This window comes from Solea solea, chromosome 2 (assembly GCF_958295425.1).
Source record: "Solea solea chromosome 2, fSolSol10.1, whole genome shotgun sequence".
Lineage (NCBI taxonomy): Eukaryota > Metazoa > Chordata > Actinopteri > Pleuronectiformes > Soleidae > Solea > Solea solea.
In genome coordinates this window covers 14,000,849-14,018,292 of record NC_081135.1, presented here as the reverse complement: position 1 = coordinate 14,018,292, position 17,444 = coordinate 14,000,849, and the positions used below count along the sequence as shown (strand labels likewise).

The 17,444-nt window shown below is 41.9% G+C and overlaps 2 protein-coding genes across 3 annotated transcripts; one reads left to right on the top strand and one right to left on the bottom strand.

Moving 5' to 3' along the window:
* zgc:113227 (uncharacterized protein LOC541506 homolog) lies at positions 1–915 on the bottom strand. The gene has a single exon (XM_058622715.1). The coding sequence runs from the start codon at positions 913–915 to the stop codon at positions 1–3; it is 915 nt and encodes a 304-aa protein (XP_058478698.1).
* Positions 916–10,312: 9,397 nt separating this feature from the next.
* Positions 10,313–17,253, top strand: ndufv3 (NADH:ubiquinone oxidoreductase subunit V3). Of its 2 annotated transcripts, none has more exons than XM_058623187.1 (4): positions 10,313–10,408; positions 12,498–12,609; positions 13,013–14,194; positions 16,980–17,253. In XM_058623187.1, the coding sequence occupies exons 1-4, from the start codon at positions 10,364–10,366 to the stop codon at positions 17,144–17,146; spliced, it is 1,506 nt and encodes a 501-aa protein (XP_058479170.1). In that variant the 5' UTR covers positions 10,313–10,363; the 3' UTR covers positions 17,147–17,253. The 2 variants fall into 2 exon arrangements, with proteins under 2 accessions (XP_058479170.1, XP_058479171.1); XM_058623188.1 differs by having other exon boundaries at positions 10,349–10,408; positions 13,016–14,194.
* Positions 17,254–17,444: the final 191 nt, after the last annotated feature.

Below are 17,444 nucleotides of genomic sequence, written 5' to 3'. Positions count from 1 at the left end.
TCACAACAACAAGTGACGCATCAAACCCTCACGTACATCTCTGCCCTCCTCTGCACCCTGTGCCACTTCCACGACTGGCTCAACGACTGTCACTGCTGTGAGTGCATCCCATTCGCTGTTATAGGTCTCCCCATAACTTTCACACAGATTGTGCAGAGCACAGCAAGTCACCACCATGGATTTCACAAGCTGTATAACACAGTCATTCCTTTTCAACAGGCAGCGCCACCTTTCCTTCAGCCTGCCAAAAGCATTCTCAACCACCACCCGTGCTCTACTGACTTTTTTGTTAAATGTTTGCTGTTCCGCTGTGAGTCGTCCAGTGTCATGGAATGGTTTTAAGAGCCAGTTCAGCAATGGATATGCAGAGTCACCCAGGATGTAGTAGCCAGTGTTCACCCCACCTATGTTCCTGGTGTGAGCTGGGAAGTGGTTTCCCCGGCTGGCTAACTCCCATAGTGCAGACAGTCTCAAAACCCTGGCATCATGACAGCTTTCTGGCAGTCCAGAAAACACATTCCAGAAAAGCCCCTTTCCATCAACAACTCCTTGAAGAATGATGGAGTGCCATCCTTTACGGTTGAAGTAGTCACAGTGATAGTCCTGCGGTGCTATGATCGGTATGTGGGATCCATCAATTGCACCAACACAGTGTGGGAGCCCCCACCTCTTCTCATTGTAGGCAGCCATTTCCTTGAAATTCTCCTCATCAGGAAACCGTATCTGTTCTGGCACCAACAACGTCTCTGCTGCAGTACAGAAATCCTGCACACACCGACACACAGTTGAGACACTGACTCCAAAAAGATGGCCGATAGTCCGGTACTCTGAGCCAGTAGCTAGCTTCCACAGTGCTATAGCAACTCTCTTCTCTGGGGGCACACAACCGCGGAAAGCCGTGTCTCGCCGTTCCATAACTGGCCGCAGTGTGTTGGCACAGAAAGTTAAACGTTTCTTCCGACATTCGGAAGTTCTGCAACCATTATTCGTGCATGAAGCCAGGGACAATCACATCCCACCATTCGGTGGCACGGTTTACCGCCCAGACATACGGTTTGCGGCGAACCCTTTGCGACGACAAAATCATCTTAAACACACAGACATCATACTTAATTTAATACTAGAATACAATAAAAACAGATCGTTTGCAGGCATTACAACGACATACGCTTGTGTATGAGCTAGTTGGCTAGCGATAGCAACCGGTAGCTTACCCTCATTCGTCGTCTCTTTGCGTCTCGTACCATGTCGTCTTCGGCTTCATACTGTTGTATGGCTCTCGAAACTTTTCTGTGACTCTCCACAGTTCTTTGCCTCGCCGCCTTTAGCCTTTTCTGAAGCTGTTGTCTTCTGTACCTGAACAACAGCCTCAGACTGAGCAGTAAGTACAACATCGTCTCCACCATGCCCTCCATTTGTTGTTTGTTTATGTGTGTATGTATCGCATACAAAGACGTCACAGCAGGTCCGCACAGCTGCGCTACAGCCGTGTTTGATGGCCCCGCCCATGCCGAGTAGGTACTTTTTTGTAGTGGAAATGCTACTAAACCGTGCCGTGCTAAGGCGAGGCGAGTAGAACCGGTGGAAATGCGCCATTACAGTTGTGCTAGCACTAGCCATAGGAGTTAAGTAGTAAGCACCAGTACATAACCACCTCTCTGGATATCTTGATCCTTCGCATCAGCAGTGATTGCACTAGATTAATCTTCCTCCTGTCTTGTTTCAGCCGAGCCCGACACTGAGAGGCGTTCGGCATATTCCTCCACTTTTTTGGCATCTATGAACGAGATCTGCGTATTGTTGTGGGTTATCAGGAATCTTGCGGGATAGAGGAGGCCGTACCTGACCCCTGGTCTGCCCCGTAGCAGCTCCCTGGTGTGGTTGAATAATGCCCTCTTTTTAGCCACGGCAGGCGGGTAATCCTGTTTCGCCGCTGCCTCATTGCGTAGGATATCCTCAAGCGTGTGAAAGTAGTGTAGCCTCAGAACAAGGGGTCTAGGTGGCTCATGAGGTTCAGGTCGCCTTCGGAGGGTCCAGTGAGCTCTATCAATGAGAGGCTTCTCATCCTGGGACAGGACATCTTGCAGCAAACTGGCAATAAAATCTCTCTGTCTGGGTCCCTTGGTCCCCTCGGGGACTCCGATGACCCGGATGTTGTGTCTTTGATTATTAGGTGAGCCGACCAAGGATGGAGTTTCTGGAGTCCGAGATGAGTTAAGTTGAAAAGCTTTATTGGAAGCAGCTGAGATCTGAGGAGAACTGAGACAATGCCGAACATGAAGTAGTGTTCCACATGAAGTAGATGTTAACAGTTGGGAATCCTCTGTCATATTGTCTGTGAGTCCCACAGGTAGGATATTTAAAGGGTTTTAGAGGCCTTTCTCTGCTGATACATAGAGCTGACCTTTGGGAGGACTGTGCAGTTGAGTTATTAGTCCTCTGTCCCAGTCAGGCCAGGCACAGCCAAAATATAAACAGACACATTTTGTAGATAAATGACTGGTGCCAGTGCTACACCAAGGCCTTTGTGATTAGAGAGTTGCGGCTGGCACCATCCTGAGTTGTTGTTGAGGTTTGTGCTTAGGAATGTAATCAGCTAATTTTAGAGAAGGCAGAATAATAAGTTTTTCTACAACTCCCTCCTGTATGTGCCATACGACCTCTGCAGCTCATCCAGAATGCAGCAACTCGACTGGTCTTCAACTTACCAGTTCTCTCCAGTTCTTAAGTTCTCTCATACTACTCCTCCGCTCTATTCACTGGCTTCCTGTAACTGCTCACATCCGCTTCAAGACTTTAGTGCTTGCATTCCATGCTACAAACAGATCTGGCCCAGCCTACATACAGGACATGATCAAACCCTACATCCCAGCCCGCCCACTCCGCTCTGCATTGGCAAACCAGCTTGCTGCCCCATCACTGAGAGGATCGCGCAGAGGCATCCTCTCAGTGATGGGGAGGATGCAGAGGCAATGGACGAATTTAATGCGTACATTGAGGGTAAAATTATTAGAATTAGAAGAACCATAATGCAAAGAAAGAACATTGGAGATCATTTTGTAACTCAACTGGAAGGGAAACAAGAATCGATCAAATCTGGAAAATGATAAGATAGAGATAGAGATAGATAGATAGATAGATAGATAGATAGATAGATAGATAGATAGATAGATATTGTCATTGTACAACATACAACAAAATTAAGGTGCAGCTCCAACAAGTGTTTTTAAGGGGACAGATAACCCGTCACCAAAAGAAGAAACCCCAAAAAATATTTACATATAGAGCAGACACACACATGCCCATGAGATGAGATGAGATGAGATTCAACTTTATTGTCATTACTCAAATACAAGTTTCGGGTAACGAAATGAGGTTTGCATCTCACCAGAAGTGCAACAAGCAGAAAGTGCAGAATGTGAATATATATGTACAGAAGTAGATTTGTTCTATGGATAAGTATAAATATAAAGAACAAATGTGAATATAAATGGGCGCTATTAATACAATTATATTGTGCAGATTATTATATACAGATAAGGTGCAGTGAATACGCTATATTAAGAGACATATGGATAAATGCTAATTTACAGAATATTTTACAGATTATGGACATATTTTACAGGTGGATAGCTTATTGAGGTGGTATGAACATTCTACATAATAAATAAAGAAACAATAGAATACATTCTTCGGTTGGCAGAATTAAAAAGTGTGTGGGGGGGGTAACTGGTGTAAGTGTTGTGCAGGGGGGTCAGTGGGGGGCAGAGATCGGAAGGGAGGCAGAGTACAGAGATCGGGGGGCAGAGTTGAGAAGGCAGACAGCTCTGGGGAAAAAGCTGTTCTTCAGTCTGCTGGTTCTGGTCCGGAGGCTTCTGAGGCGTCTGCCGGAGGGCAAGGGGATAAACAGTCTATGGGCAGGGTGGGAGGAGTCTTTAAGGATGCTGTGAGCACGACGCAGACAGCGTTTCCTCTGAACGTCCTCAATGGCAGGAAGTGGAGTCCTTGTGATGCGCTGTGTGGTTTTGACCACCCTCTGTAGGGCCTTACGGTCTGTGACGGAGCAGTTTCCGTACCAGACTGTAACACAGTTCGTCAGGATGCTTTCAATCACACAGTGGTAGAAATTCCTCAGAACGTCTGAGGACAGGTGGTGACGCTTCAGGATCCTCAGGAAAAAGAGGCGTTGATGAGCCTTCTTGACCAGACTGGAGGTGTTGGTGGACCAGGAGAGGTCCTCTGTGATGTGGGTCCCCAGGAACTTAAAGCTGGAAACACGTTCAACAGCCATCCCGTTGATGTGAATGGGGTTGTTCGTGTTTCTTCTTTCTCTCCTGAAGTCCACGATGAGCTCCTTTGTTTTGCTGGTGTTAAGGAGCAGGTTGTTGTCAGCGCACCAAGTGGCCAGATGTTTCACTTTCTCCCTGTAGGCTGTCTCATCGTTGTTACTGATGAGGCCAATCACCGTTGTATCGTCCGCAAACTTGACGATGTTGTTGGATCCATGTACAGGCCTGCAGTCGTGGGTGAAGGGAGAGTAGAGGAATGGGCTCAGCACACAGCCCTGTGGTACGCCTGTGTTGAGTGTGATGGTGCTGGAGCAGGAGTGTCCTGACTTAACAAATTGAGGTCTGTTGGTCAGAAAGTCCGTAATCCAGTGGCGGAAACCATCCAAAAACCAAAAAATAATATAAATTAACAGTCAGCTAAGATATGTAAACAGAAATGCAAAACAAGCCCTATAGTGTAGTGAGGTGTGGTGGTTTTGGTGGTGTTCAGGAGCAGGTTGTTGGACGTTTTGCGTTTGTGTGTGTGTATCTGCGTCATTACCTCGTTTATGAAACCCTAAAGTTTCAGAACAAACAGTTCAGCCACTGCTGAGAAAATAGGGTTTTATTGTTTTCCTGGGCTCTGCGAAGCGGATCGGCACTTCCCTATGCTGATGATGTCATCAGAAAACTTCACCACTCCTCTCACCACCGTAGCGCCTCCTGGTGCGGGCACTAGTCCGGGCACATCCGGTTGCGTACATTCAACCGAAGAAGAAGAAGAACTACTCTTGTTGTAGCTGCTGAGATGAGCTGTGTTTCTGAGAGCTGGCCTATCTATTACGTCACTTCCAGGTACCTGGCCAATCACAGGACAGTGGGAAAGCTCTCGTTGGCTGGCCAATCACAACATAGTCCACGTTCTGGGGGTGTGATTTTGGTCTGAAACAGCGCGGCTGACGATAGCATCAGTGAGGAGATATTTCAATCGCCTCGTTTGTAGCGACAAGGAGGATTTTATCCATGAAAACAAGTTAATATATGTAAGTAGACCTCCATAACTAACATATATGTGCAATACGAGCATTCAAGGTCACACGGTGGTGTAGTGGTTAGCACTCTCGCCTTGCAGCGAGAAGACCCGGGTTCGAGCCCCGGTTGGAACAAGGGCTTTTCTGCATGGAGTTTGCATGTTCTCCCCGTGTGTGCGTGGGTTCTCTCCGGGTTCTCCGGCTTCCTCCCACAGTCCAAAAAACATGCAATGTGGGGATAGGTAAATTGGACACTCTAAATTGACCATAGGAGTGAGTGTGAGAGTGAATGGTTGTTTGTCTCTATCTGTGTGTGGCCCTGCGATGGACTGGGGAACTGTCCAGGGTGTACCCCGCCTATCGCCCGATGTAGCTGAGATTGGCACAGCACCCCCCGTGACCCTCTGGCAGAGGATAAAGCGGTAGATGATGACTGACTGACGAGCATTCAATGTCACCTTTAACACAGGATTAATAAGTTATGAAAAGGCAAACAGAAAAAGGTCAGAGGATGCTGTTCAAATAAAACAAGAATCCACTGTAAAAGGAAGAGCTAGGTTATGGTCACAGTACAAAATGAAACTCCACTTGAAAATAACTATATAGATTCACTTTAAACAAAAAACCCAAAGATTACAAGGGAGAACAAAGTGTCTCTAAACACAACAAATTAATCCTACGTGTAGACAGAATCAGTTTTTAAGGTCTACGGCCGTAAGCCCAATTTCTTGTAAGCCCAACTTTCAATAATACGCCACTCAGCATTACTTGAGACTATACTCAAACACAAGGTCACAATTCACTACGCAGCATGAGGCGCTCTGACTCTCAGAGGCGTCCGGTGTGGACTGGGAGCCAGCATCTTGTCCTCTTCCGGTGGGCGTGAGGCAATTTCTGGTTCCGTGGCCGCACCAATCGCTGTCTGGTCCTCCTGAGATTCCGCCAGTCTGCTCCAGTGGTACGTGAGGAACCACACAGACCAATTTGCATACTCAACTCAGCCGCAGCTACTACGAGCGCCGCCACTACGAGCGCCGCCACTACGAGCCTAGCAACATGAAAAAGAATGAATGGGATTAAGGTAGAATACGGATATCCAGTTTTAACTGAAGGTGACATAAGAGCAACTATGAATGAAGAGAAAGCAGAAATGCTAGCAAAGACACTTGTTAAAGTACACAGCTCCGACAATATTTCTGAAGAAGGGAAAAGAGGAAGACAGAGTTAAACAGATCTCTTAGAAAAACCAAGATGTCAGCACCAGGCAAATATCAAATTGGTTATTTAATGATTAGTAATCTTAGTGAGCCATCAAAGGAAAAATTATTAGAACTAGGGATCTCCCGATACAACTTTTTCACTTCCGATAAGCAGCCTTGAGTATTGGCCGATACCGTTATTGATCCGATACGATATCAGCATGAATCATACATACTTTAATTACATATTTTGTAGTGTGGAATGTTAGAATAGGCTTGATCAAGGGATATTACTTAAACAGAGAACAACAGTCAGCAACAGCAGGTATGAGAAACTGACCCATATATTAACCAAGGGGTTACATAAATTGTTACCTTCAACATAAGATTACATTTTTTGTGCTAATGGGGGTGTTTTCAGAGCCCCCGTGTTTCACAGGTAACAGTGTGCCTTCAGAGAACACTAGAGCTGAACTGATTAATCGATGAATCGATTATTAATAGATTACAAAATTAATCGACAACTATTTTGATAATCGATGAATCGGTTTGAAGCTTTTTTCATGATTAAAACAAGATTTAAGATTGTTTAAGCTTCTTAAATGTGAATATTTTCTTAATTTCTTTGCTCTGGATAACAAAGAAATCATTAAAAGTGAATCATTTTGGTTTGTGGACAAGACATTTGAGAACTTCATCATTTCCAGGTTTGACGACTACCGATCAACATTTTTTAAGGTTTTCTGATATTTTAGGGATCAAACGATTAATCAATTAATGGAGAACGTAATCGACAGATGAATCGATTATGAAAATAAACGTTAGTTGCAGCTCTAGAGAACACCCCCCTTGTTTTCACTGTTTTGGAATAGCCCAACCCACACAGGGTGAGTGACTAGTGTTAGGAAGTTCGACTCTTTTTACTGACCCGGATCTTTTACTCTCGGACAGTAAATTGAACAAATCTTTTTTTCGTTAATTTAGTTCATTTTTACAGCGGGTGGCGCTGTAGCCATCTTGTGGGCATTGTAAAAAAGACTGCGCTTCTCCAACACTTAACACTGAAGGCAACATGGTTTGCTTCAGCTGACAAAGTATAATAAACAAAATGCCACAAGCTATTCAACCCATATGAAACCCTAGGAAAGCAAATACACACCTCAATAAAGTGACTTGTGTCCTGTATCCTCCCAGCACGACAGTGACTAGGTAGCTGTCACGTGATAAATGAACGAGGACCTGAGGACGGACGCACAGTTGAGTGAGTCGTGAACTAATCATTTCTGTTTCCTGTCCTGCTGACTGAGCTTATGCTGCCTGCCATGTGGTGAAGGAAGGAACTGCATGAAAATGAACGAATCACTCACTGAGACGACTCATTACTCCCGATTAGTTCATATTGAACGAATCGTTCACGAACGACACATCACATCACTAGTGACTCGTTCCGCAGGTAAACATCTGTAAGATAATGGAAAAAATTATAGATGAAAGACTAAACTATAGAGAAAATAAAGGTTATAAAGCTAAATGCCAGATTGGTTTTACAAAAGGAAGATGGACCCAATAATCTGCTTAGAACATGAAATTAGAAAAGCACAAATAAACAAAGAGAGTGTAGTGGCTGTTTTTGTTTTGTTTTGATATAGAGCAGGCATGTGATATGATGTGGGGAGAGGGACTTTTAAACTGTCTAAATTAGGGGTCAAGGGAACAATGGATTAATTGAGAGTTAGAGAAGGGGAAAAACCTTCAAGGAAATATTTGGTAGAAAACGGAGCTCCTCAGGGAAGGATAATAAAACCTTTGTTATTTTCCATCATGATAAATGGCATTTATAATGGAATGGAAATGGATTCTGGATTGTCGTTATTTGCAGATGATGGGGCAATTTGGAAGAGGGGAAGAGACGTGGATTTCTTTGTAAAAAAAAAAAAGGTACAAAGGGTTATTATGAAAATAGAAGGGTGGGCATATAAATGGGGCTTTAAATTGCAGTTAATAAGACAAAGACGATGATATTTACAAATAAAAGAATTAATGATGGAGTAAAACTGAAATTATACAATCAGGAATTGGAGAGAGAAAAATAAGAAAAGTCACATGGAAGGTACATATTCAGAAATTAATAGACAAATGTAAGAAAATATTGACCATAATGAGATGTTTACTTGGTAGGGAAAGGGGAGCAGATAGAAAGGCTAGAAGGGCTATACATAATGGATTACTGAGATCAGTGTTAGATTATGGTTGTGTGGTATATGGATCTGCAGCAAGCACACTTCTCAAACAACTTGACACACTACAATATCAGGCTTTAAGATTATGCACAGGAGCTTTTAAGACAACCCCGACATATAGAATAGAATGGGGGAAATGCCACTAGAACTAAGAAGAATGCAGAACTCATTAAATTACTGGACCAGGCTACAGGTGCATAATTAGAATCATCCAACACAAGATACATTAAAACCATGTTGGGAAAAGGAGAAAGGGAACAAGAAAAGCTTTGGATGGACAATCAATCAAACAGCATCAGAACTTACAGTAGACCAATACAGCATACAACAGTACCACTGTCAACAATACCGCCATGGATGCTTCCAGATGCCACCATAGATTTTACATGGTTAGAGAAGAAAGGTATGGTGAGCTAGAACCCACAGTTAATACAAGCTTATATAGACAGTTATCATGGGTCCATCTAAGTATACACAGATGCATCAAAAACCTGTTCCAAAAAACAGAAATAGGAGTATTCATACCAGAGTTTCAAATAAAAAACAAAAACGGATAAGTGATAAATTGTCAGCATATACAGGAAAACGTATTGCTATTTTATTAGCTGTCCAGTGAGTGGAACAAATACAACCACTGAAAACAATAATCTGCTCAGACTCAAATTTATAACTCACAAACCTACAGTTCAGTCATTCTGAAAGCAGATAAAACATCATCATAGAAATGCAGCAAACAACACTAATCATAATTCAGATGATGGGACTCAGTTAAATTTTTATGGGTACCAGCACACATCAGGGTTTCAGGAAATTAAATAGTGGATAAGGTGGCAAAAGCAGCAACAGGACATACCTGTATAGACTTAGCAATAAAATTAAGCAAAACAGAAATGAAGAGCATCATTAAACAAAAACTAAAGGAGAGATGGCAAAAACAATGGGAGGAGGAGAGGAAAGGGAGGTGTTTTTTCAAAATCCAAAGAAAGTGGGAGAGGCTAGGTGCATGGAAAGAAGCAGGAAAGAGGAAAATAGTATATCAAGGATCAGATTTGGCCATACAGGATTAAACAACACACTATTCAGAATCAATAAATACAATACAGGCAGATGTGATCACTGTGGGAAGGATGAAACAGTTCAGCATGTTATGACACAATGTCAGAGATATCAAAGGGAAAGAGAGGTAATGATTCAAAAGTTGAAATGATGAGGAATTGGAGTTGGTAGATGTATTGCAGAGAAACCGGAGTGAATGTTTCAAAATATTATTTCATTTTCTTCGATTGGGAGGATATAGAATGTATGTGTGTGTCTGTGTGTGTGTGTGTATGAATAACATGTGTATGTATATGTATACATATATATATGTATATATATGTTGTTTTTTTGCCTTTTTGTTTATATAAAATTATATGTATATATATATATATATATATATATATATATAATTATTATTTTTAATTTTAAAGTCATAGTTCAGTTCGATAGTTCAACGTTTCGATTCGCACTCCATACCAGATGGTGGCGGTAATGCACCAAATCGTTGTTTGCCAACCGCCATAAAACCTCAGAAAAGAAGAAGAAGACGTCAGTTTACGACAGGAACTTAATGCTGGCAACACAAGATGGCGACCTCCTTACTGCGATTAGGGCGTCTAGGTTCTCTCAAGGTAACAACAGTTTAGCCGTTTCATTTACCTGTTCGAGTACTTTGTTAAGAGAGAACAGCAAAGAGTGCGCAGGTGAAACGTTTGGGAAATGGCGGACCCGTGTTTCCGGACTCCGGCCAACCTTCTCACCTGACATGCTAAACTATCTCTATACTAAACTATACTGCTCTTAGTTAGTATATATTGTATAAAGGCCATGACGACAAGTCATACAATACATCTGTCAGGAACGTCACTCAAAGTGACTTTCAAATTAATATTTTGTGTTTGGAACAAGAGCTCGATGTTATCAAATAATCGCCAGGTATTGACGATGGCAGCCTCTCCAGCTGTATGTTCTGACATCAACTACTGCTCATTAGTTTGTCTGAAAGTCCTTCTGTGACTTGCGCTTAGAAAATGTTCTTTGCAGAGCGTATATATGTTAAAATGTTGAAGAGGTGTTATTGATTACTAGGGCTTTTGATTAATTACCAAATTAAATTATTTTAACGTGTCAAGTCTGGCTGCAACGATTAATTGATTGTTAATCAATTCCTAAATACATTTTCAACTACATGTGTAGTTGATTAATCGGTTTGAATGGGTTTTTTTTATAATTAAAGCAAGTTCTCAGATTTTGTCAGACATGGATACAACAACGCTGTTTAAACAGTATTGTATACACTATGTGTCCTATGTGACTATAGTAGGATGAGGTAAGAACAGTGTTGCGGGTTGATGGTTAGGATATTAAGTGATGAAGTGTGTCCTGTATTTTCACTCAGTGAATCAGGAGATTTGATCTCAAAATAAATGGGCACTGCTTAAATTTCTAATGTGCAACAGTTCTTGGGTAGTGGCCAAAAATATTTACTTTTAGATTTAAAGAAAATATATTTTTTTAAATCACAGGAATCACAATGACATTTTACCACACATTATAAAAACAAATCTATATAAACTCCATCAGGACAAGATCATTTTTAAATAATTAAAATCAACAATTGCTGCTAAGTAACAGAATGTGTGCATTAGCCAACATTTGTGATACAGATGCTCACTTCAAGGACAGAAAATATGTATGTAATATTGTCTTTAGCTTGTAGATTTTGATTTTGCATCATATAAATGTGTCTTTCATCATACCTTTTATTATAAAAAAAAATGCATGATTGGTGAGAAATGCACTTGGGCATTTACTTGGAAGTTTTTCAAATAAAATTGTGGCCTTTGAGAAATAATTTTGTCATATTTAAATTTGGGTGTGGTATTTGTAATACATTTGCACAAAGTAATTTTTTGAAGTATATTATTTGGGCAGACAATAGTAATTAATTCCCATCACATGACTGTGACTGGGCCTGACAAGCCCATTAGTTCATGGTTCATTACTTCAAGGGTTAAATAACATAGTTCTTCAATTACTCTTAATAACTTTTTTTACTCTTAACTAACATTGTACCTTCAACCTGGTCAACAAATTATTTTGGGTACCTTTATGTGCGGGCCACACGGTGGTGTAGTGGTTAGCACTCTCGCCTTGCAGCGAGAAGACCCGGGTTCGAGCCCCGGTTGGAACAAGGGCCTTTCTGCATGGAGTTTGCATGTTCTCCCCGTGTGTGCGTGGGTTCTCTCCGGGTTCTCCGGCTTCCTCCCACAGTCCAAAAACATGCAATGTGGGGATAGGTAAATTAGACACTCTAAATTGACCATAGGAGTGAGTGTGAGAGTGAATGGTTGTTTGTCTGTCTCTGTGTGTGGCCCTGCGATGGACTGGCGAACTGTCCAGGGTGTACCCTGCCTATCGCCCGATGTAGCTGAGATTGGCACAGCACCCCCCGCGACCCTCTGATGGAGGATAAAGCGGTAGATGATGACTGACTGACCTTTATGTGCACAGTTAGACTCTGGCTTTTTAATGGAAACATGCATTGTATTAATTTAGTTAAGCCAAAAGAAGAAGATTTACATTAACTACAGATAGTAGTATCTAAAAAGTTACCTACCTACTGTACACTTTTTTTTTTTTTTTTTTTTTTCATGATGAATTCCTGTATCTTGTGTCTGTCTGGCACTCGTATTAAAAGGTGCCTGTGCTTTTGTGCAGTGTCTCCAGTTGGAGAGCTGGGGCATCCTGAGGAGTCACCCAGCTATGATGTTCTGCTCTGGGGTTGAAGACACCACAAAGTCAACCACAAAGACTGAGGCTGCAAACAAGAGTAAGCCATATGTTTATGTTCAAAGTGTTAATAACTGGTCGATATTGTGTATTAATTATATAAAAATCATAGATACTGTGTGTTTATGAATGGCTTACGTTTTTTATGTTGATTTTAAACCCTAACGTGCCACTTTGTTTTACAGGGGAAAACAGTGCCATAAGGTCTATATTTTGTCACTCCAATCATCCATTCTACACAGAATAATAGAATGTTAAGACCAAGTGTGAAAATGTGCATAAAAAATGTGGCAATACAATCTGCAGTAACTTTATGGATTTTGATAACTGAATATTATGTTGTAGTAATTACATCTTTTCAAATTTTGTTCTGTGTTCAACACATTATGTAGATGCAAAAATTATAATATGAATTGCTTTGTCCCATTTACCATTTTTGTCAGCAGCAGGGGCTCAAGATGAGCGAGCAACCCTGCTAGCCTACAAGACTGCAGTTGCCTTCCCAGTTAGATTTTCCAAGCCTGAGGTTTCCTCAGCACAATATCTAGGTGTAGCTGAACCAGTGTCCAGCTCCGCAGCAGCAGCAGCAGCAGCAGCAGCAGCAGCAGCTCGAGGGCCTCTCACTGATGCTGGTGAACCAGCTGGAGCTGTGCCACAGATGGAAGACATTACAGCCACTTCCTCGAATCTAGCTCCAGACCCAGATATTTCTCACGTTGCTTCAGACCCTTCTTTAACTGTAAGTGACACAACACCAGCAGATAAGCCCCTCGCAAGCTCTGTTTCAGAGGGTGCAGTCCCAACCACCAAAGCTTCCTCAGAGCCTCATGATCCAGTAGCTGATGGATCGTCCTCCTCATCATCCAGCTCAGACTCAGACTCTGATTCTGACTCTGATGACGAGAAGTCTGAAGCAAAGACACAAACCAAGACCTATCCACCAAAGATGACAGAGTCTGCTATGAAAGAAGAGACGGTAGCCCACGAAGTCACTTCAGAGTTGAAGTATGGCACTAAGGAAGATAACAAGGAGGCTCCTTCAAAACACAAATATACTCCAGTCTATGCTGTTGAGGCTGTACAAGAAACGTCTTCATCATCACCACTTACAGCTGTAACATCAGCTGTAAAAGCAGCTCAAGCTACTTTGGAGACACCCTTAGTAACCCTTAGTGACAGTTCTGAGGAGTTGGTGGATTCTGCCCCTGTGTTCTGCACTGCTGCAGAAGATACTCTAGAGGTCACTCCAGCTGTCCCCAATACTCATAGAGAAACTCCAGCTGTCCCCAATACTCATAGAGAAACTCCAGCTGTCCCCAATACTCATGGAGAAACTCCAGCTGAAGTTGTCGCTGAGGTTGCAAGTCCAGAGAAAAATCCATGTCATAATTCTGTAAGTACAGAACCTGCTCATTCTGCTCAGATCCATGTGGAAGGAGCTGCATTTGCTCCTGTGGAAGCTGCTGCCAAGCCTTTGGAAGTTGAAATTGCCCCCACTGAAGCCGCTGCTGAGCATGCAGCTGATGATTCCACTCATATGGAAAGCACTGAGGAGCTGATGGACCCTGCCCGAGTCATAGCTGAAGGTGCTGGAGCGGATCCACATGTGGAGGCAACAGTTGAGGGTACACACTACACCCTTCCCTCCAGAATCTCAATTTCTCTCTCTCTCTCTCTTCTTTGCGAATCTTTAAGCCTCTCCAGTTAACCCTCATTTTCTTTATCTGTTATAACACATGCTGTGAACTATTAGGTTGCTGTAAGTCTTCAGTTTGACAGTGTTTTAAAATCTCATGCCTGAATTCTTTAAATGTCAGATTTTGCTGTGTGGTATCATTATGACATCTAAACATCCCTCACATTGGTTTTGTGTGTGTGTGTGTGTGTGTTTAATTGGCTTTCTTTGCTTTTCCTATATTTCACTACTGTACCTATGATCGTAGTTACAGTAACATTTGTCACAGCAGGCAAACACAGATGATGCTCATCACAGTAACAATAGCTCTGTTAATTTCATTTGATACAGGTCAGTGTGACAGTCACCATGCACCATTAAACTGAATGGAACTCGGCTATCATTCATTTGATTATTTAAATCTGTGCTTTTTCTACTTTGACCTGTTACAACATCAAAAAGGGCTAATGCGTGTTTTATAGAGCAATTCTTTTTTTCAATTTTAAGGTTGTGGGTTCAATTCCCAGCTCTGCTAGTCTACATTGCGACGTGTCCTTGGGCAAGACACTTAACCCCACATCTCTCCTGACTGCTGTGCCAGCAGCATGTAAATGGTTAAGATGTGTGATTAAAAAAACACGCTGAACATAAATGCGCTGTATTAATGTGTAAGTGAATCGGTGTATGGCAAAACAGTAGTGTAAAGCAGTGGTTCCCACCCGTTTTTCCTTGAAGCCCCCCTTGCTTGTGTCCAGGACAAGCCAGCCCCCCTGACCCGAACCCCAGTCCAGGCCACACTGCACACAAAAAATAATAAAGTAAAAAGTTCATACACAAAAAAACAGCAGTTGTAGTCAAAACCAGCCCCCCTACCTATGTGATCTCTGGCGCCCCAGGTGGCACAACCATGGGTGTAAAGCAATGTTGAGTGGTCATTGAGACTAGAAAAGTGCTATATAAATGCAGACTACTTACCACCTTTCTATCTTCTTTTCCCCTCATTTCATCTCTTCAGTTTCCAAATCCTTCTTCATCCTCACAAAATGTCTTTCATATTTAGTTAATTTTTTAATACATTTCTTGCTTTCACCCATTGTTGTTGTGTCTTTTTATTTAATGTTAAACCATTAATGATATGGTTGCAGTTCATTTTTGTTTCATTGTCCCAAGTAAATTTATTACAAACAGTAATGTCAAAGGGCATATGTTTGTAGTTGTTACCCATATGGTTTGTTTGTCCTGCATTTTCTTGTTTTCAAGCAGGTGGTCTCAACAAATATCTGTATAAGTTTTCCAGTTCCTGTTATAATTGTTGAGGTTTTCACCTGCCAGTAACATAATGACATTATGAATTTATACTCTGAATAGTTTATGTGGGGTCTCAAAGTGCTGAAGGCCTTCTCTCCCTGACTGTAGCTGGATGAATGGATATCAAGCAGGATCACACATGAATAAGCCATTAGTCATAACATGAGCAGCTACTGTTCAGTGTTTAGCAGTGAGTTTCACAAACTGAAATCCCAAATATAACCATTTCTCCAGCACTTCTCTGAACTGCTTCCTAGAGTGCCTTCACCCTCACATTGCTAAATCACCTGAAAACTTTGGGTTAAAAAGTTTGTTTTTGACTGTATTTCTCTGATGGTGGATGTCTATGCTTTTTTTCCCCTTTGTATGATATGTTTTTTGGAATTTGGAACAGTATTGTCCCTTTTCCACTATGGTCCCAGCTCGACTTGCCACAGCACAGTTTAGGTTTTATAATAGTACCTGCTGTACATGGGTGGTGTCACAAACGACTAGTGACTTGTAAAGCAGTTGTTCCTCTGTTAAATATTTTATTTGATTTCCCTGGTAATTGTTGGAGATTAAACCACCTTTTTAGGATTGCTTTTTAACTAATCTACTGTAGATTAGTTAAAAAGCGATCCTAAAACTTTAGTCTGGGCCATACACAAAAATGCCCCAGGGTGGTATTGTTTGGCTTGATTCTTGTCGGATGTCACACTCTTCCTGTGATAACACTCCGATCAATCAGTGGCCGGCAGTCTGGCGATGTCCTGCATAGTATCGCCTCAGCTTGCTTGGAACCTCGCCAGAGCAGGTACTAGAAAAAAAACCTGGTACCAGGTACTGTGCTGGTGGAAACGTAACTTAACTGTGCCATGGCGAGGCGAGCCAAGCTGGTGGAAACACGCCAGTAGATTTAGTCTTAAACGTAAATTAGTTTTTATATAAGCAGATAAATCTTTGTCTAATCTAAATCTTGCTTAAACAACACTGCTTTTGCATGTTTCTGGCAATGTTGTTCTTTTTGTATGGTATGGGTTTTCTTTACTGTCTGTGGGCACATTTACCATCACATGCTTTCTTCTCACAAACATGTGCCTTGAGGGTTTTCACAGCATTGTGTCTCCACACTGTTGGGGTAATACAGGCCACCATAGGAACTGCTCCATTATGAACTGCCTTTGTCAACTGTGTGAATTTGTAAATGCATTGTCCCTTTAAAAACAGAAAAACTTTCCAAATATTTTCAATGTTAGCCCAATTTTCTCTTATTATTCTATAGTTTACCACACATGCTTATGTCTGATATGAATTACAGTCTTTGAGGTAGAGGAGATCCAGTCTTGTGTTTGGTTAACCATGTTATGTTTTAATGCACAACAGGAAGACTTGAGATATTCATCATGAGACTCAACCTTCTTACATGCCCCCTTTGTTCTCCCCAGAACAAAAAGTGGCACCTCCAGACCCTGAGGATCCATTTGACAACAGCACTTATAAAAACTACCAGCACCACAGCTACACCCCCTTCACATTCGTTGACCTGGATGTAGAGATGGCCAAATTCCGTCTCCCTCAGCCTTCATCTGGAAGACCCTCACCCAGACACTAGAGGAGGCAGACTTGCTGTGAATCTGTATAATGCTTATAAATATCCCTCCACTTGTCACAGAATAAAAGTCAGCTGTTAAAATGTTGTATTTAATTTCACAAACTTTATTTTGCCTGTTGTGAATCTGTTTTGAGGTACATAGAGGAATAGGTGTGTAAAGCAACCATCAAAGATCAAAAGCTTCTTTTATGCCTCGGGGGGGATCATGAATAGAGCTGAAGAGTGGGAAACTGCTTTATCTCATTTCTAATTTAATTATTACTATTTTCAGTACATGGGTTTTATATTACAAGCAATC

Excerpts from the sequence above, each read along its gene's own strand:
- zgc:113227 (XM_058622715.1), bottom strand. The coding sequence starts at position 915 with ATGGAACGGCGAGACACGGCTTTCCGCGGTTGTGTGCCCCCAGAGAAG.
- ndufv3 (XM_058623187.1), top strand. The coding sequence starts at position 10,364 with ATGGCGACCTCCTTACTGCGATTAGGGCGTCTAGGTTCTCTCAAG. Across the intron at positions 10,409-12,497 it reads GGCGTCTAGGTTCTCTCAAG|TGTCTCCAGTTGGAGAGCTG; the intron begins GTAACAACAGTT and ends GCTTTTGTGCAG. Across the intron at positions 14,195-16,979 it reads TGTGGAGGCAACAGTTGAGG|AACAAAAAGTGGCACCTCCA; the intron begins GTACACACTACA and ends TGTTCTCCCCAG.